The sequence below is a fragment of the Delphinus delphis genome, chromosome 18 (genome assembly GCF_949987515.2).
Source record: "Delphinus delphis chromosome 18, mDelDel1.2, whole genome shotgun sequence".
NCBI classification, from domain to species: domain Eukaryota; kingdom Metazoa; phylum Chordata; class Mammalia; order Artiodactyla; family Delphinidae; genus Delphinus; species Delphinus delphis.
The window spans coordinates 8,184,709-8,209,265 of record NC_082700.1 but is presented as its reverse complement, the minus strand read 5'-3'; the positions used below and the strand labels follow the sequence as shown (position 1 = coordinate 8,209,265).

Genomic DNA, 24,557 nt, shown 5'->3' with positions numbered 1-24,557 from the left:
TTGCCAATATTTTCTTTCGATTTCCAAAGCTACTGGGTTTCCCCTCATTTACTGAATCACGTTGTATACTTACAGCACTGTGAGTGAATTGCACGACAGAAAGGTGGAATTCGTAAGGTATTTTATTCCATTGCCTTCCAAATCCCTAAAAGGCATGGAGGAAACATATTTTTAATGTTTTTGCACAAATCGTATGTCTAAAGGCAGTTTTGGGTGATATAACAGCTCTGAACTTTATTTTTACTTCATTCCAAGTTTTAGGCTTTCCTCCTACTTATTGCAGGGTCAGTATAATTAATATTCTGCATCTTTTTCCCCTTCTAATTAGTGTTAGAACTTAATAAAATTGAGCGAAAGGGCACCCGCCATTTTGTGAATGTGTCTCTGTGCCAGATACCATGCTATTAATTAGCATAAAATTTGTACCATAATAATAGTAACTCCCATTTATTGGGCTTTTATAGTGTCAGGTACTGTTCTGAGTGCATAATACACACTCCTACAAAGTTGGTATTATTACCTCCCATTTAACATAGGAGGAATCCGAGGATCTTGGAAATTTACTTTTCTTCTGGTCACACAGCTATTGAGGGGTAGAACTGACCTTCTAACTCAGATCCATCTGAATCTAATGCCTAGACACTTAGTCGTGGCATCGTAGATCGCTATATTCTCCCCTCCCCTCCCCCAGGGTCAGGTGGATATTTGTGTCTCTATTCTGCTGCAGGAGAAACTCAGGCCAAACTGTCTACCAAATACTGGATGCCAGAGTCAGGATGGGGAGTCCCAAGCTGTGTGAAGGAAAGTGCCGGCTCTTTCTACCTCCCTCCGTGATGCTGATGCTGAGTGCAGTGCTGCTCCGAGGGTCCCGGGTCCCAGCATCACCTGGGAACTTGTCAAAATGCAGATTTCCAGGCTCCACCCCAGACCCACTGAATCAGAAACCCTAGGACTGAGGCCCAGCGGTCTGTCCTAAGTCTTTGCGTTGCTTGCGCTGTACGCTGACGTTGGAGAAGCGCTGGTGGAGAGACTACGTTCTGCCAAGGTGAACCTTATGACAGCAGCACCCACATCGTCAGGGAATAACCTCAGGAACACTCTGACATGGCCGCTTCCAGCAGCGCCAAGGAAGGAGAGGATCGGCTCTTCTGCCAACTCTCCTCATTCCGTTTACCGTTGGCTTCCTACAGGCTTCCCGTACACGACAATAGCTGTTTTGCTGCCTCTGAACCTTTCTCATGTTCACGTTAATATCACCAGTTCCTTTGTCATTGCCTTTAAAATCCTATTTTAAAGCCATCTTAGAGGTCTTGCAGGAACTCAACTATTTTTTTCACTCTTAAAATACAGCAATTGCAAATAATAAACAGTGTAGTCCCTTGAAAGTCCAAATATTGTTCAGTAGAATAGGGAAAATGTTTTTACATCTCATAACACTTCGCAGGTGTGAGCAACAGTCCTAGCTGATAGCAAGTGAGGGAGGAGAAGCATGGCCAGGCGGGGTTTTTTCTGCCTTTGAACTGGGGCGATTTGGGTCTGACCTCTCAGCTCTCATTTGCGGTCAGCCAGTCTTGCTAACGACATCTTTTCACTGAGTGTCTCTTTTTTCCCTCGTGTCTGTGGGAGCCTAGAGTGAAAATGAGTGTCCCCAGAACCCAGGGCTTGGATGCTGCTTCCTGGTCTCCTCCTCGTTGCTGATGCCCATTTTGGGGACGGGATGGGTACAGGCTGGAGGCCCGATATTTTTCTGTTAACTTTACTCCTTCCTGTTGCTTTCCCATTGTGTGGATGTACTTACTTAGTTTCTAAGTATTTTCCACCTATTCTTCATGAGTTTTATTCTCATGGTTTTCAGATCATCAATTCCCCCTCCCCCACCTTTGTTTTTTTAAGGCAGCTCTGCACGGCATGTGGGATCTTAGTTCCCTGACCAGGGATCAAACCTGTGCCCCCTGCATTGGGAGCATGGAGTCTAAACCACTGGACTGCCAGGGAAGTCCCATCACTCCCATTTTTAACATTTAGCACACTTACGTGAGACCCCCATTGCCTTAAAAGCCTTTTGATAACAGGTATGTAAATAATTTTTTTAAGTCAGTAAATAAACACAAGGTCATCTGATAGCGTTGTAACAAGTGAGGCTAGTTCAGAGAGGATCCAAAGCTGAGGTACAAAAATTTTATCATATTATGGGTATTGAGTCCCCTGATTTGACAATGGGGAGAGTTCTGGGGGGACAGTACAACCAGCATTTTCCCAGGACAGGAAGTCGCTCCTGTGCCAATCCTGCCTGTCTCAGGAGACCGTGAATATGAACATGGTGGAATGGTGGTAGAGGTGGTGAAACCAAATGAATGGCTTAAACGTGTATTGGTTGAAAGCTACCAAGGAGTGGAAATGGTTTAGCACGTTCATTTACAGAGTTTTTTTTTTGAGCACTATTATGTGCTGATCCTTGTGCTGGGTATAAAATCACAGAATTTACTGAACAGTAGGGGATAAACAGGTAAACAGATGGTTCTATGATGACAGTGCCCTGAGACAGCGGTGCAGTGGGAGGAGGGGAGGCGTGGTGGAGGCTCTCCTGTCATAATCGGGGCACAGAGGCAGCCACTGAACTGGTGGGTGTGTCAGAGACGGCTTCCTGAAGGTGATGTTTAAATTGACTTTTGAAGGAAATGTCAGAGAATAAAGAAGCAAGACCTTTCAAGTTGAAGGAACAACATGTGTTCAGGGAACTGACTGAAGGAGCAGTAGTTTGGTGTATCTGAAAGGAAGGCACAAGAGAAGGGGCTGGCAAAGAGACCAGGTGGAGTAAGGGATAGAGGACAACGGGTCTCTGGTGCTAAACTGGGAGGCTTGAACTTTACCCTCACACCCGTGGGGATTCCCAGAAGATGTTTCAACCAGGAAGTGACACGATCAGATTTTAGTTTTAGAAAGAAAAGCAGAGATGAGCTTTTTGTGTAATTGTGAATTAACTTCAGGGCTAGTTTCCTGAATCTGGGCGAACAACAAATTAGCTGCTAAGTGCATACTCACATCCAGTTGAGTTGAGGCATTTGGGCACACATCTGCTTGGGAAGGGCTTCTAAGTAGTTATTCACCATAGACCTTTACACAAAGAAGACATTAATTAGAAACGAAATGATATGTCACTTTAAGAACAGTATTTTTACTATTTCCACAGTTTGGGAACTTGTATGCTAAAATCAATATATTAGGATGAAGAATATAGACATAACTACCTCTTCAAAATGGTCTCTAGATATGTGTGTGGCATGGATAAGGGAGCAGATGTCAGAGAAACTATGAATGCATAAGTGTGATACATAACCTAGGAATAAATATGAAACAGTTTGACTTTATGAGATGAAACAAAAGTATATACTGGGTAATAATTTTGAAGTTCATGGTAATTTTCCTTGTGAACTTCAAATTTGCAATCATTTCCAGCATCATACATCCAAAGTTTCATTTTAAGAGAAATGTTAATCATTTACAATATTAAAAGGCCACATTGGAAACTGCATTAAATCTAAGAAGTGATAGTGGGAGGCATTTGGGGAAGAAAACAACTCATGAGCATGTTAAGCTGCATGACTAATTTATGATACTGTGGTCCCTTTTCACAAATGGAAAATTAATGATGCTGTATGATCAACTGTAAAGGAACATAATAATCCCCTGCTGATAAATCATCCCAGTATATTAATAAACACTGAAAATGTAATTATGAGAAAAGCTTAGTTGCTAAGACAAAGATTTTGGAATTTTCAGTTACTCTTGCTGGACAAAGACACATTTTCCTTTGTTAAAAATGTAGTTGGAGCTGAACTCCTGGAAGACCCTAACAAATTGAAATGTAGTAAGGAGATAAAAATGAACCACTGCAAATAAAAACATGCCTTAAGAAAACAAAACAGAACATGCCTTAGGACTAAAGGAAATTAAAGGAGATCAAAAGGAATTGAACTAGTCGGCTTAAAATATACCATGAGCCATGGACAGGAAGTAGCAACAGTAATTGTGGCTTGAAATACAGGAAAGGTTTTGACTAGTATAAATTTTAGGGGGCTTGATTTCCTTAAAGCTCTTTTTGTAAGCTAGTTTTAGATGTCATTGCAATTTATAGACAGGTGGATTAAAAGGTAGATGAATACTTACAGGAAAAACAAGGAATTTAATCCAGTAAACAACCGCTGTGAAATTCTGGTTATGGGATTGTCATCTAGAATTCTGACAAAACATTATCACAAACATTTCCAATGTTACATACATTTGCGAAATTAAACCAGGAAGAAATAAAAGGCCGTGCAATCCTGTCTCCCCCCAACACCTGCTCTCCTCCTTCCTGTCTGTCCACACTTGGCTCAGGGCTCTTCCCAGAGAGCTTTTCCTTCACCCCGTGGCTGGGGCAGCACTTTCCTCCAAACCCCCATAATCCCCATCCCAGGATTTATCAAGTCCATCCTGATGGTCTTTGCCCCCTGTATCCGTCTCCCTTTGGACTTAAGAACCTTCACCTCTGGGTTCCTGGGTCCAGACAAGCTGCACTTAGCTACTGGCTGATTATGGGCTCCATAAATGCTTTGACCTACTGATTGACCGAATGAAAAATGAATGAAAAAAGATTCTTAGGAAATCACAAATGGTTCCTTGGTCTCACGGCGTTTAAATGATGTAATTAGTGGGGCCTATGCAAACAAACTTATTAGAAGCTTTGAGGGTGAAAGAGTGAAAAGACTTATAAATTCAAATCACTGTTTTTAATTCTATATGGTATTTTCCTAGAAAAAAAATAGGTAAGAGGAAATATGCCTTCTTTTCTCTCGTTGCCTTTGAAGCCAGGTACCATTTCCTCTTACTTTCAGAGGTACCTGAGGGTAGGATTTGGAGAAGGGGCCTTCTGAGCACCTACTATATGCCAGGCATTCTGCATGTGACACTTTATATATGTTATATGATTTAATTCTCACAACATCCCTCTTAGAAAAAAGGAATTATGATTATAAAGATGAGGAAAGAGAGGCCTAGGAAGATCAAGAAAATTGTCTGCGACATTCAGCATGGGGCCACGGCATACACAAGGATCTGGATACAGCTGAGGTCCTAGCTTTTTCCCCCAGACCAGGCTGGCCTACAGAAAATGGGAGAACTGACACAGCCTTCTAACTGCCCTTTGTTCATTTTTCCTGATGAAAACACAGACCTCTCATGTGAGACTCCTTAGGATGGAGCTGGTGGCTCAGCTTGATAAGTGATGAAACACGACAAGCTCACATATTTTCAGTCTTTTCTATGAATTCTCTGGAAATCAAGAAAGGCCTTATCTTGCTTACTGTCTAGGTCTGTGGTTTTCAACAGAGGGCGCTCTTTCCCCCAAGGGATATTTGGGACTGTCTGGAGACATTTTTGATTGTCACAACTCTGGGAACGAGTACTGTTGGCATCTAGTGGGGTAGAGGCCACAGATGGCACTAAACATCCTAAAATGCACTGCCCCCCTCCCCACAATCAAAGAATTATCTGGGCCAAAATGCCAGTAGAGCTGGGCTGAGACACCCTGCTATAGGTAAACACCAGGTGGACGGATAACTTAGCAAGCCGACTTCTGGGCGCAGAGGCCACCTGAAAAAACGTAGCACTGACTTCTCTTCACACAACCACCATTTGGCAAGCCATTATCTGAACTGCTCGGGTAACATGCTCCAGGTTATGTGACAAGCAGAAAAATAAGTGTAATAAACAAGATACATAAACAGATGGAAACTATGAGCCTTGATGACTATCATTAGGACTGGGATCCAAGGGAAGGAAAAGCTAGAATACTTACAGCCAAGTTAGGTGATGTAAGTCTTTGAATACTCCAGGTCTGAGAGTTGTAATGCAGTTGTGGTTGAGATATCTACAAACAGCACGCGTGAGTAAATGAGGCAAACTTAATACCCCACTTTAGTCACATACAATTACTGGACATCTGTTTCTGAAAGCACTCTACTGGATGAGCAGAGGCCAGAAGATCAAAGAACAGGCAGGAGATACAGATAACCCAAGGCCCAGTGAGACAAGCACCCGGGCCAGGACCAGGAAAGCCACCAAAGACAATGTATTGGGACATTATATTATGTTAGAGTGTAACGGCAGAATAAATACGTGAGGTGATTTTTGCTTTTGTCCTTTTGGTCACATCCTTAGTAGACTAACATTTTAAGAAAGTGTATAGGTAAGTTATATATTTTCTATTTGTGGAAATGACCCAAACTTGAGGAGACAAGATTAAAGAGAGCCTTTATACCTGTCTTCTGGTAAAACTTGGAATTTTTTAGCAGTTCTTTCAGTGTAATAACTAATTACACTGTACTTTGTGAAAACTTATTTCTCCCATGTCTCTATATCCAAAGTCGAGCCTTTAAAAAAGTACCATTCATTCTACCCTTTTAATTGTTACTTAACATTGTACTCATAATTATAAAGAAGTTACTCACAGTATTTGCAGATTATGTAATCCAAAGAATGCTTTCCTGGATATATGTCTAATACAATTATGCTGAAGGAATCTGGTAGGAATAAGATAGAAGAGCCATGTGATTATGGTTCATGTATTTGTTAGGTTGTTTCTTCACCTGAAGACAATTTGTGCACCTGGCTCACAAAGTCCTGTCTTATTCTCATGTTGGGAGGCAGAAGCACTGCCAATGAGAGAAGGCTGGGAGCCTAGCTGTGCCTGCTGTCCTGACAGCGCCCGTGCGATGAGACCCCGACATCTCTGACTTGAACCACTGAGGTCCAGTATGCTGTGTGTGGGGACAGAACTAGTCTTATTTCTGCAAACTGGCGTTCTGGTGGCCGTCCTTCTGTGACACGCAGGAGCTGCCCACCACGTGAGACGAGCCAGGCTCTCACTGCTAAGCTTTCTCGCTCTTTCAGTACAGAGTTCCACCTTCAACTCCTCACTTCTCTTCACTCTATTCCCATGAAACGAGGAGAGGGCAAGTCTCGCTCTGTTTCAAGATGCAGAGTGAGAAGCGTGCAGCTAGTCAGAGAGGGGCTCAAGGTCGCAAATGGCATCAGTGGCTGAACTGGGGCCAGTGTACCGACTTCAGCCCACAGGGCCATGAGCTACTTAACCGCTGAAGCAATCTAGCAGAGCGTATGGATTCAATAATGGCACTTTCAGGAGTATCTAAGCAAACGACTTCCACTTCCTGTGCTCAGTATATTAATACACTGGGAGGTTAGCCTTGATTTCATATTTTCTAAACAACTTTAGGCAGGAAATACGCTATCAATAGTAACTAATGTCTACGTAATCTTCTGAGTGGCTTCCCTGTCTCTTATTTTGATTTGATTTGGGTCCTAAAGTTTTGTTTTGATTTGTTTTGTTTCTGGCCACGTGGCTTGTGGGATCTTAGTTTCCCCAACCAGGGACTGAACCCATGCCCCCTGCAGTGGAAGTGCAGAGTCCTAACCACTGGACCGCCACTGCTTCCTAAAATATTTTACACTTTCTCATTGTTGTGATACTTCACTGCAAAACTACTGGTAGATCTTTTGCTTGTTCCGCAGCTGGCTGTACTCTGAATTTTGTTACACCACAATTATTCCCAGCGAAGCTTCCCAGCCTTTGAGTCATGACTGCGTTGTAGCTGTGCTGGGATATCGATGTCCTCAGCCCACAAGGTGGCAAAGTAAAGCCAAGATTAGCTTCCAGTTATTAACAAACCCATCTTTTATCCCAAATATTGAACAAATATTGTCATTTTCTCTGTGTACCACCATGTGGAAAAGCTGCGTACTACAGAGCCCATGCATTACAATTATAGTGACACACAAAGCAACAATTTCAATCCTACAAAGTAAACTTGAAACCCTGTAAGAACTCGTACCATTCCATCCCCCTCTCCCTGCTGCAACATGTCGGTAAGGAGATGCTTCACATTGTAGCATAAATTCTGCTTTTGCTTTAAAGTTCTGCTATGAGTAGAATGAACCCATACATATCAATATCTGTCTCAGCATTTTCAGAGCCCTTAGAGTGATGTAATGAAAGTTAATATGGGGAATTATATTACAATAGCAAATGAAAATAGAAAAAGAATATAATACCATAATCTACGTATTTGAAGTTCCTCTTAAATATAAAATTTACTACCTAACTAGTGTTATTTACATTTCATTTAAGATCATTAAGTCAAAAGTGCACTGCGCGTTTTACCTACACGCTGTCAATCTTGAAGAGATGGGGGCAGCTGTAAACTGTGAATTTGACCTTGTGCCTTTGATCTGCACGACTCACCCGATACGTTCAGTCTATCTGCCTTCACTGACACCAGTTAAGACTCCAACTTCTTAAATAATAAAGAAGCTCTAGTCTTCTATTTAGCCAGTTTGCCGGCACCCCACGGAGAACTAGAGTCCCAGGTCTCTCATCTCAGACTTAGGCTGCTGTATTTTTTAACTTGATCTTTCAGTATCTGCTTTCTTCTTTACAGAATAGTAGCTTGGTGAATATGAGGGGAAATTTGGAAACATGACAATTTGGCAAGTGGTGTCCTCTTTTTCTTCACAGCTGAGATATGAGCCCGTTTGATATACTTTACACTGAATGGTTTTTCTAAGAATAACTTACTGGTTCATGAATTCCTGCTGTTTCAGCTGTCAGGACTTTTCAAGCAGAAACGCCAGGAATTTATGTACCTGAAACTAAAGCAAATAAATGCTTTAATAGCATGCATGTTTATAGGCTATTTTTTTAATGCAACATTTTGTATTCATGAGCCAGGCAGACTCCTTGAATTACATTTTGTTGCCAATGATTGCGTTGAACAGGAACCCAGTTTAAGAAGGAATTCCTAATTTAAATAAAATTTATGTCACAGTGAGGAGAGGAACTGCAGTTGGTTTCCGTGGTAGCAGTGATGAAGTACTATGGTCAAGTTCATAAACTGTATTTTATTTCTTTCTCTCAAAGATCATCTTAAATTGCTTCTTACCCCCTAACGTTAGGAAGTTTAAAAGAATATTAAAAAGAATAAACTGATCGCTAGTGAAAGCATTCAGATAAGTGACATTTGTTCACCTAGCAATGAACATTTTGTTTTGACTTAGGACTTTCTTTTTCTGGATGCCTAAATGACCTTAATTTCACTGTGAACATTTAGAGCATGCGAGACCGGAGACGCACTTGACGTTAAATTGGGTGATCCCTTAGGATATATCCCAATACAACTTAAAGAGGCATATCAACTTTATAAGCTCAATACAATCTAAAACACATATTCATGCATGTCTTTTCCCTGGTCAAACAGAATAAAGCCCAGATGCTCTAGCCTAGCGTTCAAAGGCCCTACAATCATGATTCAATGACCTCTCCAGCATACACTCCATCATTCCTGTGGGAACTCTTTTCCTTTAGACAAACTTCCCTGGTCACTCTCTTCCTAACATCCTTTGAGTGTTTCTGCTTATGTCTTTTTGGTCCTCCTTGCTGAAGATGCGCCCCACCTTCTCTTTAGCCCTGTGTGTTAGTCCTACACATCATTCCTTTAACAAATGCACACTGATCCTCATATATGTTTCAGCGTATGTGACAATGAGGGGTGCTGGCAGTGGCGGTATGTGGTGCTAGGAGAGAGCCAGAGGACCATCCAGTTCAGGAAGAGGATAGGATGGTAATAAGGGGTTTCTTCAAAGTCCAAGGATGAAGGTGAGGTGTTCACAAAATGGAATCATAATTGAAAGAATGACCTAAGACATGTTCAAAACTCAGACAGTGAAGAATACAATGGGCAGTAGAAACGAATTTCTAGGTATATTTTGGAAACAAGAAAATGCTAAGGAAAAGCCCAAGCCTGCTGTGTGGGACATGTTTTATATTATCATGAAATAATAAAATAATATAAATTCTCAACTCCTACGTTGTTCTTGTCTTCTTGGTCAACGAAGGTGATCTCAGGACTGAAGTGAATAAATAGGATAGAGCATTGTGGCAGTGAAAGCCCAAAATGGTAGAATAAGTTAATCAAAATGAGTTAAAGCCTCTGGTTTGGACAATTTCTCCTAGAAACTGAGAAACACTGAAAATGCGTACACTCAGTCGTGATCAGTGGAATCTGGAAAAAGGAAGAGCGGTTGGAAACTTAAAGGTGGCAAATGCCGTTTTGATTTTCCAAAAGGTAAGTCGATTTCACAAGCTATAGTTGGATGAGCTTGAAGTTGGTTCTGGGCGAGGTCGTAGGACAGGATATTGTGATGCTGCTTCGTGAGCACCTCAGAGAGAACAGGAACAGGGCAGTTCACGAAAAACAGGGCACGTCAGACCAACTTGATTTTCTTCATTCAAAGACTGATCAGATAAAAATGTGTGGTCGACTTTGCTTATATGTCTACCAGGCATTGATTAAGTGGTTTTATGATGCTTTTATAGACAAAATAAAGAATATTGGCACTGTCCTGCTCAATATTCTTCTCCATGACTTAGGTAAAGACGGCTCATCTTATTTTCAGATAACAGAGTGCTGGGATGAAGAGTGAATCTGTTGGATGAGCCTAAAAGATCTTCCCCGTCTGGTAAGAAAGGCTGAATGTAACAGGGTGAAACTGAACAGGGATAAATCTGAAGTGCCACGACTAGCTCTCAGGTGCTAAGCGCACACGTACAGGATGGAGAAGCCGTCACTTGTCAGTTATGCATGTGGTACAGGATGAGGGATTTCAGAGACACAGTCACTAGGAGTCAAGAGTATGAAGTAGCCACAAAAAGAACAAATGTAACCTTAGGGCATAAGGAGTTTAGAAAGGAAGGGTTGCTAGCTTCCCCCTGTTCTGCCCTTGTATGTGTCATACAAGTGATAATATTACATTTATTCTAGATACTACACGTAAGGAATATGTAGGTGACCATATACAGAGTGACAAACAGATTTGAAACCAGGCCCTTTGGGGAAGAAGTTAAGGATTCGAGGCTGCATGGGGAGAAACCTGTGGTGGGGTGCATGGTGATAATGGCCATCTTTGAATATCAGAGGAGTTACATAGAAGACTTATTGGGTGTGTTCTGATCTCCTGGGGTAAACCTCAGAATCACGGGGAGCTTTTCAGATGTTTTGGACAGTAGTAGCGTTATGTGACAGGACAGTTTATTTGCATATCGTTTGAAATTCCTTTCCCTCGGCACCTCCTAATTCCCCTCCTGGTTTATTTTTTCCCCCATAATCGCTATCTAACACACTACGCGTTTTTATCTTTCTCCATTGGAAGTTGAGCTCCTTGAGGAGAGGGCTGTTCATATGTGTTGTTTACCGCTATATCCTTGACACCTCATAGGTATCAATAAATATTTGTTGAAAGAATGAACGAACATGTGGGCTTGGCCAGCTTTTACCCTCCTGCTGTCTCTACCAAGAGTTCTGGGGTTGTCCATCTAGTTTCCTCCTTCCCCTGACACCTCTTCCTGCGGACGGTTTGTGCTTTGCTACGTTGGTTGTTTGGACTGTTGTAATGCAGGATCAGGAAGAAAAGGGACAGGACAGGACAAGGGCTTGCCTGACTCTGGGGAGATTTTTCTGCGGGTTCCGGAGAGTGACGGGAGGAGCTGAGTGGTATGAAAAGGGGATGGGGGAGGGGAAGGAGATTTAAAGAAGAGTTGCTGGGCTTATGAACTGCTTTAGGATATTTGAAGAATGTTTATAAAGAACTTCGGTTATTTTGAAACCAAAGTTTGTTTTCTGGACACTTTCATCGATGGTAACAATATTCTGAGATTGGCCCATGTGGGTGGACTTCCAGAGGACTACAGTCAGAGGTCTGGCTTTGAAGCCAAGTTCTAATACTTGTCAGCTGGCTGACTTTGTTCAAACAACCTTTCTCCTCCATGGATAGTTTCCTCATTCCTGAAAGGAACCTGACGCTGTCTGCCCTACCTCACAGACCTTGAGGGTCAAAGTCCAAATGAGAATTCCAAATGTTGGAAGTCTTTGTCAACTTTAAAAAGTGATAGATGGATGTAAGAAATTGCGTTTAATCCCCCTTGATGTGCCTTGCATTAAGAGACACTTGGTGAATGTTTATTGATAAGAGTCTTATAATTTTTTTCTCTCTGAGTCTCTGGGAGAATCAAATTGCCTCGAAAGCATCAAATAACAGCTTGCATTAAGAGAACCCCTGCTGAGTGATACTCAGGTTATGATGTGGTACCTAAGTTTTCTCAGGCTTAGGAGAAATTCAACATTTAACTGGAGAAACTGCCAGCTGATCTGGGCAATCTGGTGGGAAAAAAATCTCTGCCTTTTTTCACTAGGGAAAATTGGGGCCTGTATTATCACTAGCGCTTCCACGTTCTTCCCTTCAGTGGGCTACCAGATACCGAGAGAGAAGTATTGACACACAACAAAGCTATGAATCAGTGGTCCAGGGAAGGACTTGGCCTGTGAAGTCTAATTTTAAATCTCCTTGCTTAACCTTCTAGTGATACCTCTGCCTCCCCAGAAGTCAGCTTCCCCCAAATTCGGGGGCAAAAGATATAGAAGGGAGTCCTACGTGGGAAAGAAGAGTATGTGTTGGTAGAAGATTCAGTTAGATGCTAGAGCAATTTCTTTCCATCTCTAGGTTTCTGGTTATTGTAGAATAAACACTGCACTGGGCATCAGAAGATATGGGCTGTAAATTCTAGCTCTTCTACTAGTTAGTTGTAGATCTTAGGTAAGTCATTTAACTGTTGCAGACTTTAGTTACCTTGTAAATAATGAGAAGACTTAATTAGGAATTCATAAGACTTCTATGACTCTAGATAATAGTTTTAAACAGCTACTCTAAAACATGAATATTTTTCCTTCCTTTCTGCTAGGCTATTTTAGTTTTCTTCCCTTCAGCATTATTCAGGGAGTGCAAGGACAATACTGATTTGTAGAAATGAACAGGCTGTGATTCTAAGCATTTCCAGTAAGACCAGAAGCAGTATAGTTAAGATTTCTTCTCTAGAGAAGTCTGGAACCCCAGAGCCAATGCATAGCTACTCCAGGGGACAATAACAACAGGACCACATTCTCCAGGATGGAGAAGAAGGAGCTCACTGAATCACGGAGGCTACAATCAAACACAGGCATGATTCTCTATGTTCACACAAGATTCTTCCTCGCTAATGGACTTCCTTCAGGGACCTCCTTTCTTGTATAAGGGAGTCTGTACCTAAATTCATAAGCAGCACAGAACTGTTGATGGCATTTCAAACCAAATGTGTTTGTCCAGTATCAGCAAAGGATCAGATTATTTTTTATCCTGGATTTTAATATATATCACATTTCTAGAAACTTTCCCTTCTATTCTGAATGTTAAAGGGCAAAATTGTAAGATGATGGTACTACTTAGGGGCCTTACAACATTGTCTTGCTAATTTTCTAATCTAGTCTAATGATCACCTTGGCAAGCGCAGAAAGTTGACCTCTCCATTATCCCAGAGTGACTCAGGCTCAGAGGGACTGACACGGAGTAAACAAACTCTCAAGAGGTTGAATATTTAATTGCTTTATTTATTTATTTATCTATCTATCTATCTACCTATCTATTTATTTATTGGCCACGCCATGCAGCATGTGGGATTTCAGTTCCCCCGACCAGGGATCGAACCCATGCCCCCTGCAGTGGAAGTGTGAAACCCTAACCAGTGGACTGCCAGGGAATTCCCTAATTGCTTTATTTAAATAGGATGTATTCCATTCCACTAATTAGAATGTTATTATTCCCCATCCAAAGTAACCTTCCAGATACTTAAGTATGAATAATTTAGGAAGTTAATTAGTCATCATCAGGTTGATTGATGAGCAGGGAATCAAAGCAAAGAGATTCTCCATCTTGATATGAACAGTGTCACAGTAAAGTTCATGGGAGTTATGGTGGAGATGCACAATCCGTCCCTGCCCCCCAACAGAGACTATCTCTAGGGATTGTATCTCTCAGATCCTGGTTTTCTTTTTTTGATGATGCTGGAAGCATCCTGACACTTTGTTTCTCATGGCTGACCTTGTCCTATTTGTTATTTTCTTTCCTCAGATATGCTAATATCACCGATTTCACCAAGATCGAGTTTTTGCTCTTTTTGTCCTGGGAGACAGTCCATATCCTATCATTGTATGTTTTAAACGATGGTTCTTGTCTATGCTAACACTCTTCCAGGTTAAAAAGTGCATCTAGTGCCTCTGAATCGGCAATGTCATTTTCCAAATGATCTGGAGTAAAACCGTGGAACTATGTATTTTCTTACTGAGATGCTCAATCCAGTTTAACTCTCTACAGAAGGTTTAAGTAAAACCAGTTGTTATTTTAAATTATGAAATGGAAAGAAAGCATACTTTTCAATGCTTTATTGTCTAATCTTAATAACATTTAGAAAAATAACTTTAATGATAAAGGTAATCAACCTTATACTTCATTTTACTCTTAGATTAAAAACATCTTAAACAAAACATCCCATAGATTTTCCCATAAAAACACTATGAATAGCTACTTACATCTTTTTAAGTTCTGTGTATTTGATGAAAACTTTATCTGAAAGACTGTGAATACTGTTTTTCTTAAGAGACCTAAAATAACATGGAAAGAAAACATTATTATGGATTTTATGACCAATCAAACTCTTCCCTAGAAGCTGCATGCTTGAGAATACTTGATGATGCTCCATTACCACGTCACACACGTTTGAAAATGCCCATAATACATAAGAACCTTCACGTGAGAACGAAAAGTCCATAAAGCAAAATGAAAACAGTTTGCAAATAACTGACAAGGTTAGCCAGTTAGTGCAATATAATAGACTGGAACATCTATGGTGATTTAACTTTTTCTTCTCTAGCTAATTTAACAAAACACAACGAAAATCCTAACCAACTCATGCATGCCCAAATTATGATATGTCCGCAGGCAAATTCCTGAGGCTCTCAAAACTTCTATGCAGAGTTCAGAAAAACTTGCACAATTATGTCATAGCTAGCTTCGCGGGTCTTTTATACCTTAAAGTCCTGGACAAATTACCACTATTTAAAATGAGATAGAATAAGTGAGTACCTTTCTTTTTTTTCAAATTTTTATTTTTACTTGTATAGTACTGGCATATTAGTAATAATACATGAATTGGAAATTGAAAATAACTCCAGGCCACAGACGTTTGTGAGCTAAACGATAACCTGTTTTAAACACATACAATGTTTAAAACATTTTTTCCCTGGAGAAGAGTGTGCAGAGTTCTCTGATGGCTGGTGGTTTTAAAGGGACTTTCTATGATTTTGCTAATATATAAGTAGCATAAAACAGAACAAAGAGAGGTTAGATTAGACTACACGGTTTTCACGTGACTTCAAGAGCAAATATCAAGATTTGAATTTTACTCACAGTAATGTCACATTGCTGGAAACGGTTGGCACAGACTTCAAGCCAGCATTTATACATTCCAACTCAGTTCCTTTGCAGTCACAGCGTTGTGGGTACTGATTTAAAACTAGGGGGCAAAAAGAGTAACGATTCAATAGGAAAAAAAACCCCTCTTTAATTATGACTTTATTTCTAGTAACTGGCATTGTTCTTTTTCCATTGAATGTATAACATTCACATCTTGTTAAATGAACTTATTCTGGTCCATAATAAAAGCAAACAAGAATTTTCTCCTAGTCAAATATAGACTTGGGACTTCCCTGATGGCGCAGTGGTTAAGAATCCGCCTGCCAATGCAGGGGACACAGGTTCGAGCCCTGGTCTGGGAAGATCCCACATGCTGCAGAGCAACTAAGCCCGTGCACCACAACTACTGAGCCTGCGCGTTAGAGCCCAGAAGCCACAACTAGTGAGCCTGCGTGCTGCACCTACTGAAGCCCACGTGCCTAGAGCCCGTGCTCTGCAACAAGAGAAGCCACCGCAATGAGAAGCCCGTGCACTGCAACAGAGTAGCCCCTGCTCGCCACAACTAGAGAAAGCCCGTGCACAGCAGTGAAGACCCAATGCAGCCAAAAATAAATAAATAAATAAAGTATGAAAAACAAAACCAAAAACAAATATAGACTCATGTGGTATTCATCTCAGTTCTAGCTTCCAGTGGTCATTTCAGAGGCATTTAACAAGGGATTAGAAAGAAACCACAGGGATGTTTAAATAGCATAAAAGCATATGGTGAACAAGATTAAGTTCTTCTCAATGAAAAACATGAGTATGATTGAATAAATCTTTAATGGGTGTAACTGAGTCAATTCCATTTAATTGAATGGCACAAAGAGGTTGCTCAGTAAATGCTTGCTGGTTAAAATCAAACTCAATTATTTTCCCCCTTTCAAACTTCTCTTACAGCTGCGACAAGAGTGAGATGCAGGCTGGGCAGTGGCCATCACTGTGCCTTAGTGAAATCAACCAACCCAGACACCCTATCATTCTGGCTCTTAGCTTTTCATTACTATGAAGTTAACGTGGTAGGTAAAAGTTGTAGAGAAACTGTAAAGCAGAAAAGGACCAAAGATCCATCTATCCGAAGCATTCAGAAGGAAGGAAAACACTTTAGGATTTACCTTGAAGGAACTCACGTAATTATTAATGCAATGGCATATTACCATAATCAGTAAGATTTATCATAATATATTAATAATATATAAACACTATCACATAATTCTTTTATTTATATATTATGTAGTTATTAATTATGTTAATTGTTAAAATAATGGCATATGAGAAATCTATGGAGAAACCAGGCCAAGTTGGTCCACAGAACAATGACTCGTGTGTGTGTGTGTGTGTGTGTGTGTGTGTGTGTGTGTGAGAGAGAGAGAGAGAGAGAGAGAGAGAGAGAGAGAGAGTTGGGGGATGATATTAATGGAGCATTTGATGTTGCCTCTGATCCTGTGGGTATTTTTTTTGAAGGAGCTAAAAGAAGTGAGAGTTCTTTTCAAATGTTTATATTTATTATTTATTTAAATCTGATTATAAGTTCTAATTGCTCTGCCTCTTTTAGATCACTTTTATTCAAACTTCATCTTTAAAATCAATTTCACCAAATTTTAGTAAATCCAACACACTTTTATTGAGTGCCTCCCTAATCCAGAAGATGCATTCTAGTGTATAAGTGTTTAGAAAATATTCTGTGGAGTTCGTAGGCTTATGCTGATCATCTCAACTTCCTAAAGATAACTCCAGATTGTTCGCTTCAATGTTTAATTGACATTGAAAATAGCGGTTACATTATTAGATCGAAAGCCTAGGACTGGAAGCTCTTGTTTACCAATAAGAGAATTTCGCGTACTCCAAGCTGAGCCAGTTGACTAAACCAGAAATGTGAGTGTAACTCCCTCACCTGTAGGTCAGTCAAACCCCAACCTCTGGATTCTTCTTCTGAAGTGCCTCTTGAAGCTCTACCTCACTCTTCCCAGAGGTATTTTCTGGGCTCAGGTTCTTAGTATTAGTCTGGAGCATTGCAAGAAACATAATGTTCAGTGTCTCTTTCACCAAGCTTTCTCCTCAACCTCGGCAAAGTTGACATTGGGGTCAGATCAGGGTCATTCTCTGTCGTGAGGAGCTGTCCTGTGCACTGTAGAAGGTTCAGCAGCACCTCTGGCCTGCATCCGCTAGATGCCAGCAGTCACCCACCCCTCTCCAGCTGTGACAACCCAGAATGTCTCCAGACATTGCCAACCGTTCTCCAGGGGCAGAATTGTCTCAGGGTGAGAACACTGTTCTAATCCATTCTTTAAAATTCTGGTAGAAGAATCACTTTCACATACACTTCTTATCACTCCATCTTCCTCTTCACTAAATGGAAATAAGCTCACAACTTTGGTGGTTACACCTTGAATACAGCAGTGATCTCCACAATGGCATGTGTGCAAGATGACCCATTGCGGTTCCGGAAGAAAACGTTAGAATTTTCAGTTATACTTATTTTTAAGCTTTTTAGTTTACTCTTTTCAATTTCTAATTTTATGTATGATATATTTGTGTATAATAAAGTACCTAGTAAGTGGTAATTATAACCAGGTATTATAAAGTGCATAATACACTATAGTGTGGTATTTAATATATGGACTTCATATACATATATTATGTATACATACTAATGTATGCTTGTAATTGTACATACACATACATAATTATATCTATGTATATACATAGTATATGTAATATAATAATATATTAACATATAATACAATCTGTGTATATAGAGAGATATAATTCTATCTCTGGGATAGAGGCTGGACTCCAAAGAGTGCACCCCAAACCCTTTGTGGCCTGGCTCCACCCTTCCAGCGCATGTACTAGAATGAATGTGAAGCAGGCTCTGACTGACCCCACTGTTGTGCAGATCGTACTACCCTGCTCATCCTGTCACCTCTTCCCCTTCCCTCCATCCAAGGACTTCCAAGCCCATCTCAATGTCACCTTGTCTGTGGATTTCTCCCCATCCCTGGCACAGCCATCATTTCTCCCAAAGGGCTTCCACATTCCCTTGTGCAAACATCCTTCCTTCAGTTTCGCACAAATATTGTACCATTCCTGCTTCTATAAGGGTCTGTCTTTCCTGCAACAGTGTGAGGTATTTGAGGACCTTAGTCATCCTTGCACTCTCAGTGCCTAACATAGGTCCTGGAAAGTAGTTGGTGCTTAATATCTTTATTAAAGAAAGTAAGCAAAGGGAGTAAGATCTTTATTATTTGTCACAAGTTTTCAGTACCTATGTATTCTTGCACTCAGGCTAATACACAGAATGAGCATGAATAGAGCATGTTGTTTTCTTCTTTCTATCTTTTCAGTCCCAAGAGCAGATAACAGACCACTGAAATACATTGAACTGAAATTGAAATTCTAAAGGGAATTTATCACACTACCCATATAAATCCATGCCCCATAAATAATGTTGCTCGCAAAGCTGAGGTTGAGTCTTCAAACCAATACCACTTACAGCACTCCTGTGTTAATGCCACATTATTAGCATCTCCGTGGACTGTGCCAAACAGAGTCGCCCATCCACTAGTGTCTCCTGTGAAACACACGGCGATGAACATGTGTCAGTTATTCTAGAAGTAAAGTATCAAATTACAAAACAAAAGTATAAAAATTTGATCATGAAATCAATTTTAAAAATTTGTTTAAGTAATAGAAAGATAACAAGGGAGGGAAAGGTAGGCAAACATCTGGAGTCTTTTTCTGCAATTACAAATAATTTAAATGTGTGTATCATAAAATATATAATGAAAATAGATGATTATTTTCCATACGTGTATCCCTCTTGAAAAATATCACCTGTTTCTAATGCTGACATTTTAAATGTTTGAGCTTAATTTTGAGGTCCTCAGAAGAAAATATAATCTGAATTTTATTTTGTCATATGCATACGTGTATGCAGATACATACTTGATATATGTAATGAGTTCTGACAAAGTTTATGGCACCTGACCTTTTTAATAAGGAAAAAACCAAGTTCCTTTTAATAAAGTCTGTCTAGTCCTGATGAGAAAAATATTTTCTCAACTTGTCAGATGATATAATCTGCTTATTTGCCAAGTTTTTCGTTTTCTGCAATAAAATTGTATTCTTTTAAAAAAGAAGGCTTGATTTTTGAAGCATCATTACTTTAGCATAAGCTCTTAAAGTGATAAAACACACAGTATGATGTATGATACTGAAGTTCATACAAACAGAAAAGTAAATTTAAATAACTGCCCGCAGGTCCCTTTGATCTCTGAAAATTTTAGTTTATTTTTATTTCTTGCTGATAACCTCAATGGTTTTTCAAATTATTCTATTTGATGTCTTTACATGAATTATTTAATTTGCGTTCCTAACACCCTCATGAGGCAGCTAACATGCACCGTCTAAGATTTCCACTGAAGAGGAAAGGCCAAGAATTTGAGTGACTTGCCGTTGGCGTCCAGAGAGCTGCCCCATCACGAGCACTGATTGTACTCTACTGTTCTAGGATCTGGTGACACCAAAACAAATGAGAACTCTCCTCAAGGGGTTTATGTCTAGTGAGAGAAGTACAGTGTGAAGACAAGGCAGTCCTCAGTACAGTCGTCCGGGTACACCCAGAGAGAATGGGTGCTTGTCCTAGACCTGGGGTGGAGCTTCAGGGTGGGGAGGCATGGCTGGGAAAGCCGAGCTTCTCAGGGCAGGAGGGGACACCTAAACTGCACCCTACAGGCTGAGCAGGAGTGATTCACAGGTGGTGAAGGCAGCGGTGCTGGGGCAGGAGAGCAGATTCTAGAGATGCACACTGGCATTCCTGGACTTTGCCGTCGCCTCTGATTGCTAGCTGGGCAGTGCCAAGGAGTGGCAGTTGTGTGTGGTATAAATCACACAGGATTCATTCAGATTCAGGAGACCTGGGTTCTAGCGTGTACTCTGTGACTAACTAGACATGTCAACCTCTCTTGGCTTCAGTTTCTTCGAGAGAAAAACACACGGGTTAGATTAGATGACATGTACAGTCCTGATATACAGACCTAAAATGGCCTATAAGACCTTTCGTGATCTGACCCCTGTTACCTCTTTACCCTCTTTATCCTTGCACACTCTGCCCAAGCCAATCGGGCTTTTCCTTCCCACAAACACATTGTCTTGTTTCATTCAACCTCAGGGCCTTTGCATTTGCTGTCTCCTTTGCCTGGAACTTCGCCAGAATATTTCACGGTTTCTTTCTTCTTTTCATTTCATTCTCAATTCAAATGTCATCATCTCAGAGAGGGTTTTTCTGGCTATATCTTTAAAGTAGCCTTTCCCCCAACTCACTTTCTATCCCGTTATCCTGTTCTGTATACTTCATGGCACTTATCGCTCTCTGAAATTATTTAATTTGTTTACGTACAAGTTTACTGTCCTGCTTCTTCACACGGTCCCTGTGAACTGCATGAGGGCAGGCTTTTGAGGCTCCCTTGAGTCTGCTGAGCCCTGGTGACTTGGAGAGCTCACAAGGGGCACTGGATATAGGTCTACTGAATAACTTAATTCTCTAGGCAGGCCCATTTGCCCTTTAAGGATATTCCTGAAGCTGAATCAAATTACCAAGCCATAGGGAAGTGGTCATAGTAAGCCATTTAAAATTAACATATGGGTATCCAAGTAGAACTTTAAATAATTTTATTTTTTCATCAAATACAACTTTTTGTAATACGTACACTTCTGACTTAAGCAACTTCAATATATGAAAATTCTGGTAATTATCACAAATCCATTGGGAAGCAATTAGTTGTGTCACAATAGGATTCCCTATAGAGTACCAAATCCCCTTTTCCCCTTTTTCATCACCATTAGCATCTGATCCACCCACAGTTTCGGGCGGTTCACAAGGGGTGGCGTCCGTATGGAGTTGAGCCCAGGACTCACCACAGTTCTCCTCGTCAGCTCCGTTCCCGCAGTCGTCCACGCCGTCACAGTGGAAAGCACGGGGTAAGCACTGGGTCAGGTTCCCACAGGGAAAGTACCCTTTTGGGCACAAAGGAGTGATTGTACTTCCTTCGGTCAGTGCAAAATCTATGAGAAAGAGGGGACAAAAGTCTTATGTAATGAGAAGAGCTTGTTAACATGGCCAAACTCTTTTTGTGTTATTCCATTTAATTTTCACAAAATGCTATGAGTTGAGTTTGTCTGGTGTTATTCTTAGTGTACAGTTTCTCTGAAAAAAATATAATGTTATAATTTTAACATTTAAAATAATCACAATCATACCAAACACCAGCTATACCAAGAGTGGAATCAAGGCTCATTTTGAACTTGCTTCAGGAAGGCAACGGTAAACAAAACCAAAGCCATTGTCCTACTTTTGTATGAAATTAAAGACCTGTTTAATTTTGGTTTCCGCTCCTGGAAACCAAAAGGTAAAACTATGAGCTAACAGGACCAAATAGGTGGATTTATTTACTTATTAATCCTTTATAAGGAAGATTTGAGGTGACATAATGAAAATACACATGCAAAAGGAGAGTTTAAGTGTGCATGACAGTGAAATCCAGAACCGCATTGGAACAAGGAGAGATAATACTGAGTAATAACATCTAACACTCATTGGGCTTATTGTGTGCCAGGTAGTTTGCACAGTGGTTAATCTCAGTTATTCCTTCAACAAGTCTATGTGTGGGTGATAGTATCCTTCCTATTTCAGGGTTAGGGAAGTTGAATGCAAAATCACACAGGTAGATTTGATCAACCCTCTGACCCCAGAGGCCCATTTTTAACCGTCTTGCTAGGGGTAATCAGGAACCTGCACTTCAAGGAGCATAAGTCTTCTATGAGGGTGAATTAAAAATAGTCTTCTTGTGCTGGGAATGTACGAGAAAATGAATGAGAGTTGAACAACTGCTGGGTTGAATGAGAAAGCACAGGAAGGAAATATAATTAACATTTACAAAGTTACTATAACTGTGGATAGGATGACCAAAGAAATTCCAGAATTTTAGATGCAAGAGACACTTTTAATTTTGAAAGAGTACTTTCCAGAAAATAAAGAGATGTGGTTTTTTTGTAAATACTTTAGTAAAAATTTGCAAGTCATGTTATTTTTTTGTTTTTTAAGGGAGTACGGGTTGGACAGAAATAGGCGAGGGAGATTAAGAGGTACAAACTCCCAGCTGCAAAATAAATGAGTCAAGGGTATAAAATGTGAGTGGGGGGGGGGGAGGAGCGCAAGATGAAACTTCACAGAAACAGATTTAAGGAGAATGCAGACTCAGGCAGAGAGTAGTGTAGTAGTCTACTCATCATGACTAATTGAAGGGAACAAGGGCTGTTGGCAAAGTTTTCCTAACCGCACCACTGAAGGTTGGCGTCATGTTCAGGAATTTTCTTGGGCTGGGGGCACGGGGCTTTTTGATACTGCAGAGAACTAGAGAACCAACCTTCGTGGAGCATCTTCTACTGTGTGCCGGGCGTTTCCTAATTATTTCACTTAATCCTAATGGCAACTTTGTGTTGTTGGTATTATTATCTCCATGTAAAGATGAGGAATGAAGGCTGAGAATATGAAGGCACTTCTACTCTGGTTCTTGGGAAAACACCCTGGCGAGGTCTGGGCGCTCCAAGCAAATGCTGCCTTGCACGGAGGTGTTCTCCCACCAGACGGATCACCAGGCTTTCCTAAAGTCGGTGAAGGTTGCTGGCCTTCCTTGTGTAACGAATCATGCCGTTTGTAAGAGGGCAGGGGTTTGCTACAAGCACTGAAGCTATGTCTGAGTTACGGTGCATTGTCAAGCTTTTAGTGATATTGTTAGAGAGGATGAGTAGATTATTTGATTTTTTGAGCTTTAGTCCTTTAGTCGTGGTGACCCTCAAGACCCAGCAAACACATAAAAGAGCAGCATCTGGCCCTTTCCTGGGCACAGGCGGATGAAGCAGTGTCCGTCCTCCCATGGGAGCTGCTGCTGCTGCATCCACTAGCCCTGCCCTGAGTGGCGAGTGTGGCCCTCAGATTCTTTTCTACCCACTGGATTTGTTTTTACAAAAGCAAGAACCATTTTCTCTGCTTCTGCTGCAGTGGTCGATGAATGATTTAGTATGAGCAACTGGGCATAAGACCAGTCAGGTCTGACTATTTTAGGAAAACTCTCTGCTGTGTGGCTCTGGGGTTTGGCTTGTTAAGCCTATTCACACAGGGAGAGGGATGCTGAGTCATAGATTTTAAAATCTCTTAACTTCTTTCTTATAACGATTTCTACAGGGGGCAGATTTATAAAAACTAGCTGTCCTCCTGTGTTTGAAACATGAATAAGGGTCAATATTTTTTAGTGTAGCAGCTTTAGAATTGTTTAAAATAGTAACTCACAGTTAGAAATAAGTTTGGTATCACATCACAGTCTGGCAGACAAACACACACATACACACACAGAGAAAGCAAAATTTCTTGAAATATTACTTACCTTTTACTACAGTGGATGAACTCTGATCATTGCTATTCTATCTTATTCAGTTGAAAAGGCATCACAACTCACTAGGTTGATCTCACGGGCCACTAATGGCATGGGACCCACTATTTTAAAATATTCATTAGTAATGAAGTCCTCTGGAGACCATCAGACCCAGATTGTAACTCTCTCTGCCACTCCCAAGCTGTGTGACTCCGAGCAAGCTGCTTAACCTCTTTAAACTTTAGTTTTCTCATATTTAAAATAGGGGTAATGATAATATCCCAGGAACCAGACAAGTTAGTGCCTGTGAAGTGCCGAAGAGTGCTTGGCCCCCGGTAGACCCTTGGTTAATGTTGGCGTACAGGGAATTTCAAAGCAAAGTGAAAATTAGGATTTTAATGGAAGGTTGCTGTGCCTTAGAATTGCACGATCTTTTTATATGACTTCTATGAAAGAAATAATAGGACTATAGTAAAGTTTCTCCAACTTCTTCATGTTATTCTATTTTAAAAGCCATGTGACATATATGCTTTCTATTTTAAGCAGCCTCAAATCTCTTTTGAAAGCTGAAGGGGGGTTGTAAATGATTAACCAACAAAAAAGTCCTTACAACTTCCTAATAATATTTTTTATCGATCTAGAAGAGGTGATTAAGCATTTGATTAAAGACAATTTTGAAACAGAAAACTGAGGCTG

General features: G+C 40.6%; 1 protein-coding gene across 1 annotated transcript in view; it reads right to left on the bottom strand.

Moving 5' to 3' along the window:
- The window catches only part of RXFP2 (relaxin family peptide receptor 2), a 46,589-nt gene extending 23,799 nt beyond the window's left edge, over positions 1–22,790 (bottom strand). The window contains exons 1-10 of the mRNA XM_059996191.1: positions 22,772–22,790; positions 21,349–21,495; positions 18,926–19,003; positions 15,385–15,490; positions 14,508–14,579; positions 6,489–6,560; positions 5,837–5,908; positions 4,168–4,239; positions 3,043–3,114; positions 74–145 (exon numbers count right to left, since the gene is read on the bottom strand). Coding sequence (XP_059852174.1) covers positions 74–145; positions 3,043–3,114; positions 4,168–4,239; positions 5,837–5,908; positions 6,489–6,560; positions 14,508–14,579; positions 15,385–15,490; positions 18,926–19,003; positions 21,349–21,495; positions 22,772–22,790 — 782 coding nt within the window. The remainder of the gene's footprint in view (positions 1–73; positions 146–3,042; positions 3,115–4,167; positions 4,240–5,836; positions 5,909–6,488; positions 6,561–14,507; positions 14,580–15,384; positions 15,491–18,925; positions 19,004–21,348; positions 21,496–22,771) is intronic.
- Between the last annotated feature and the right edge of the window lie 1,767 nt (positions 22,791–24,557).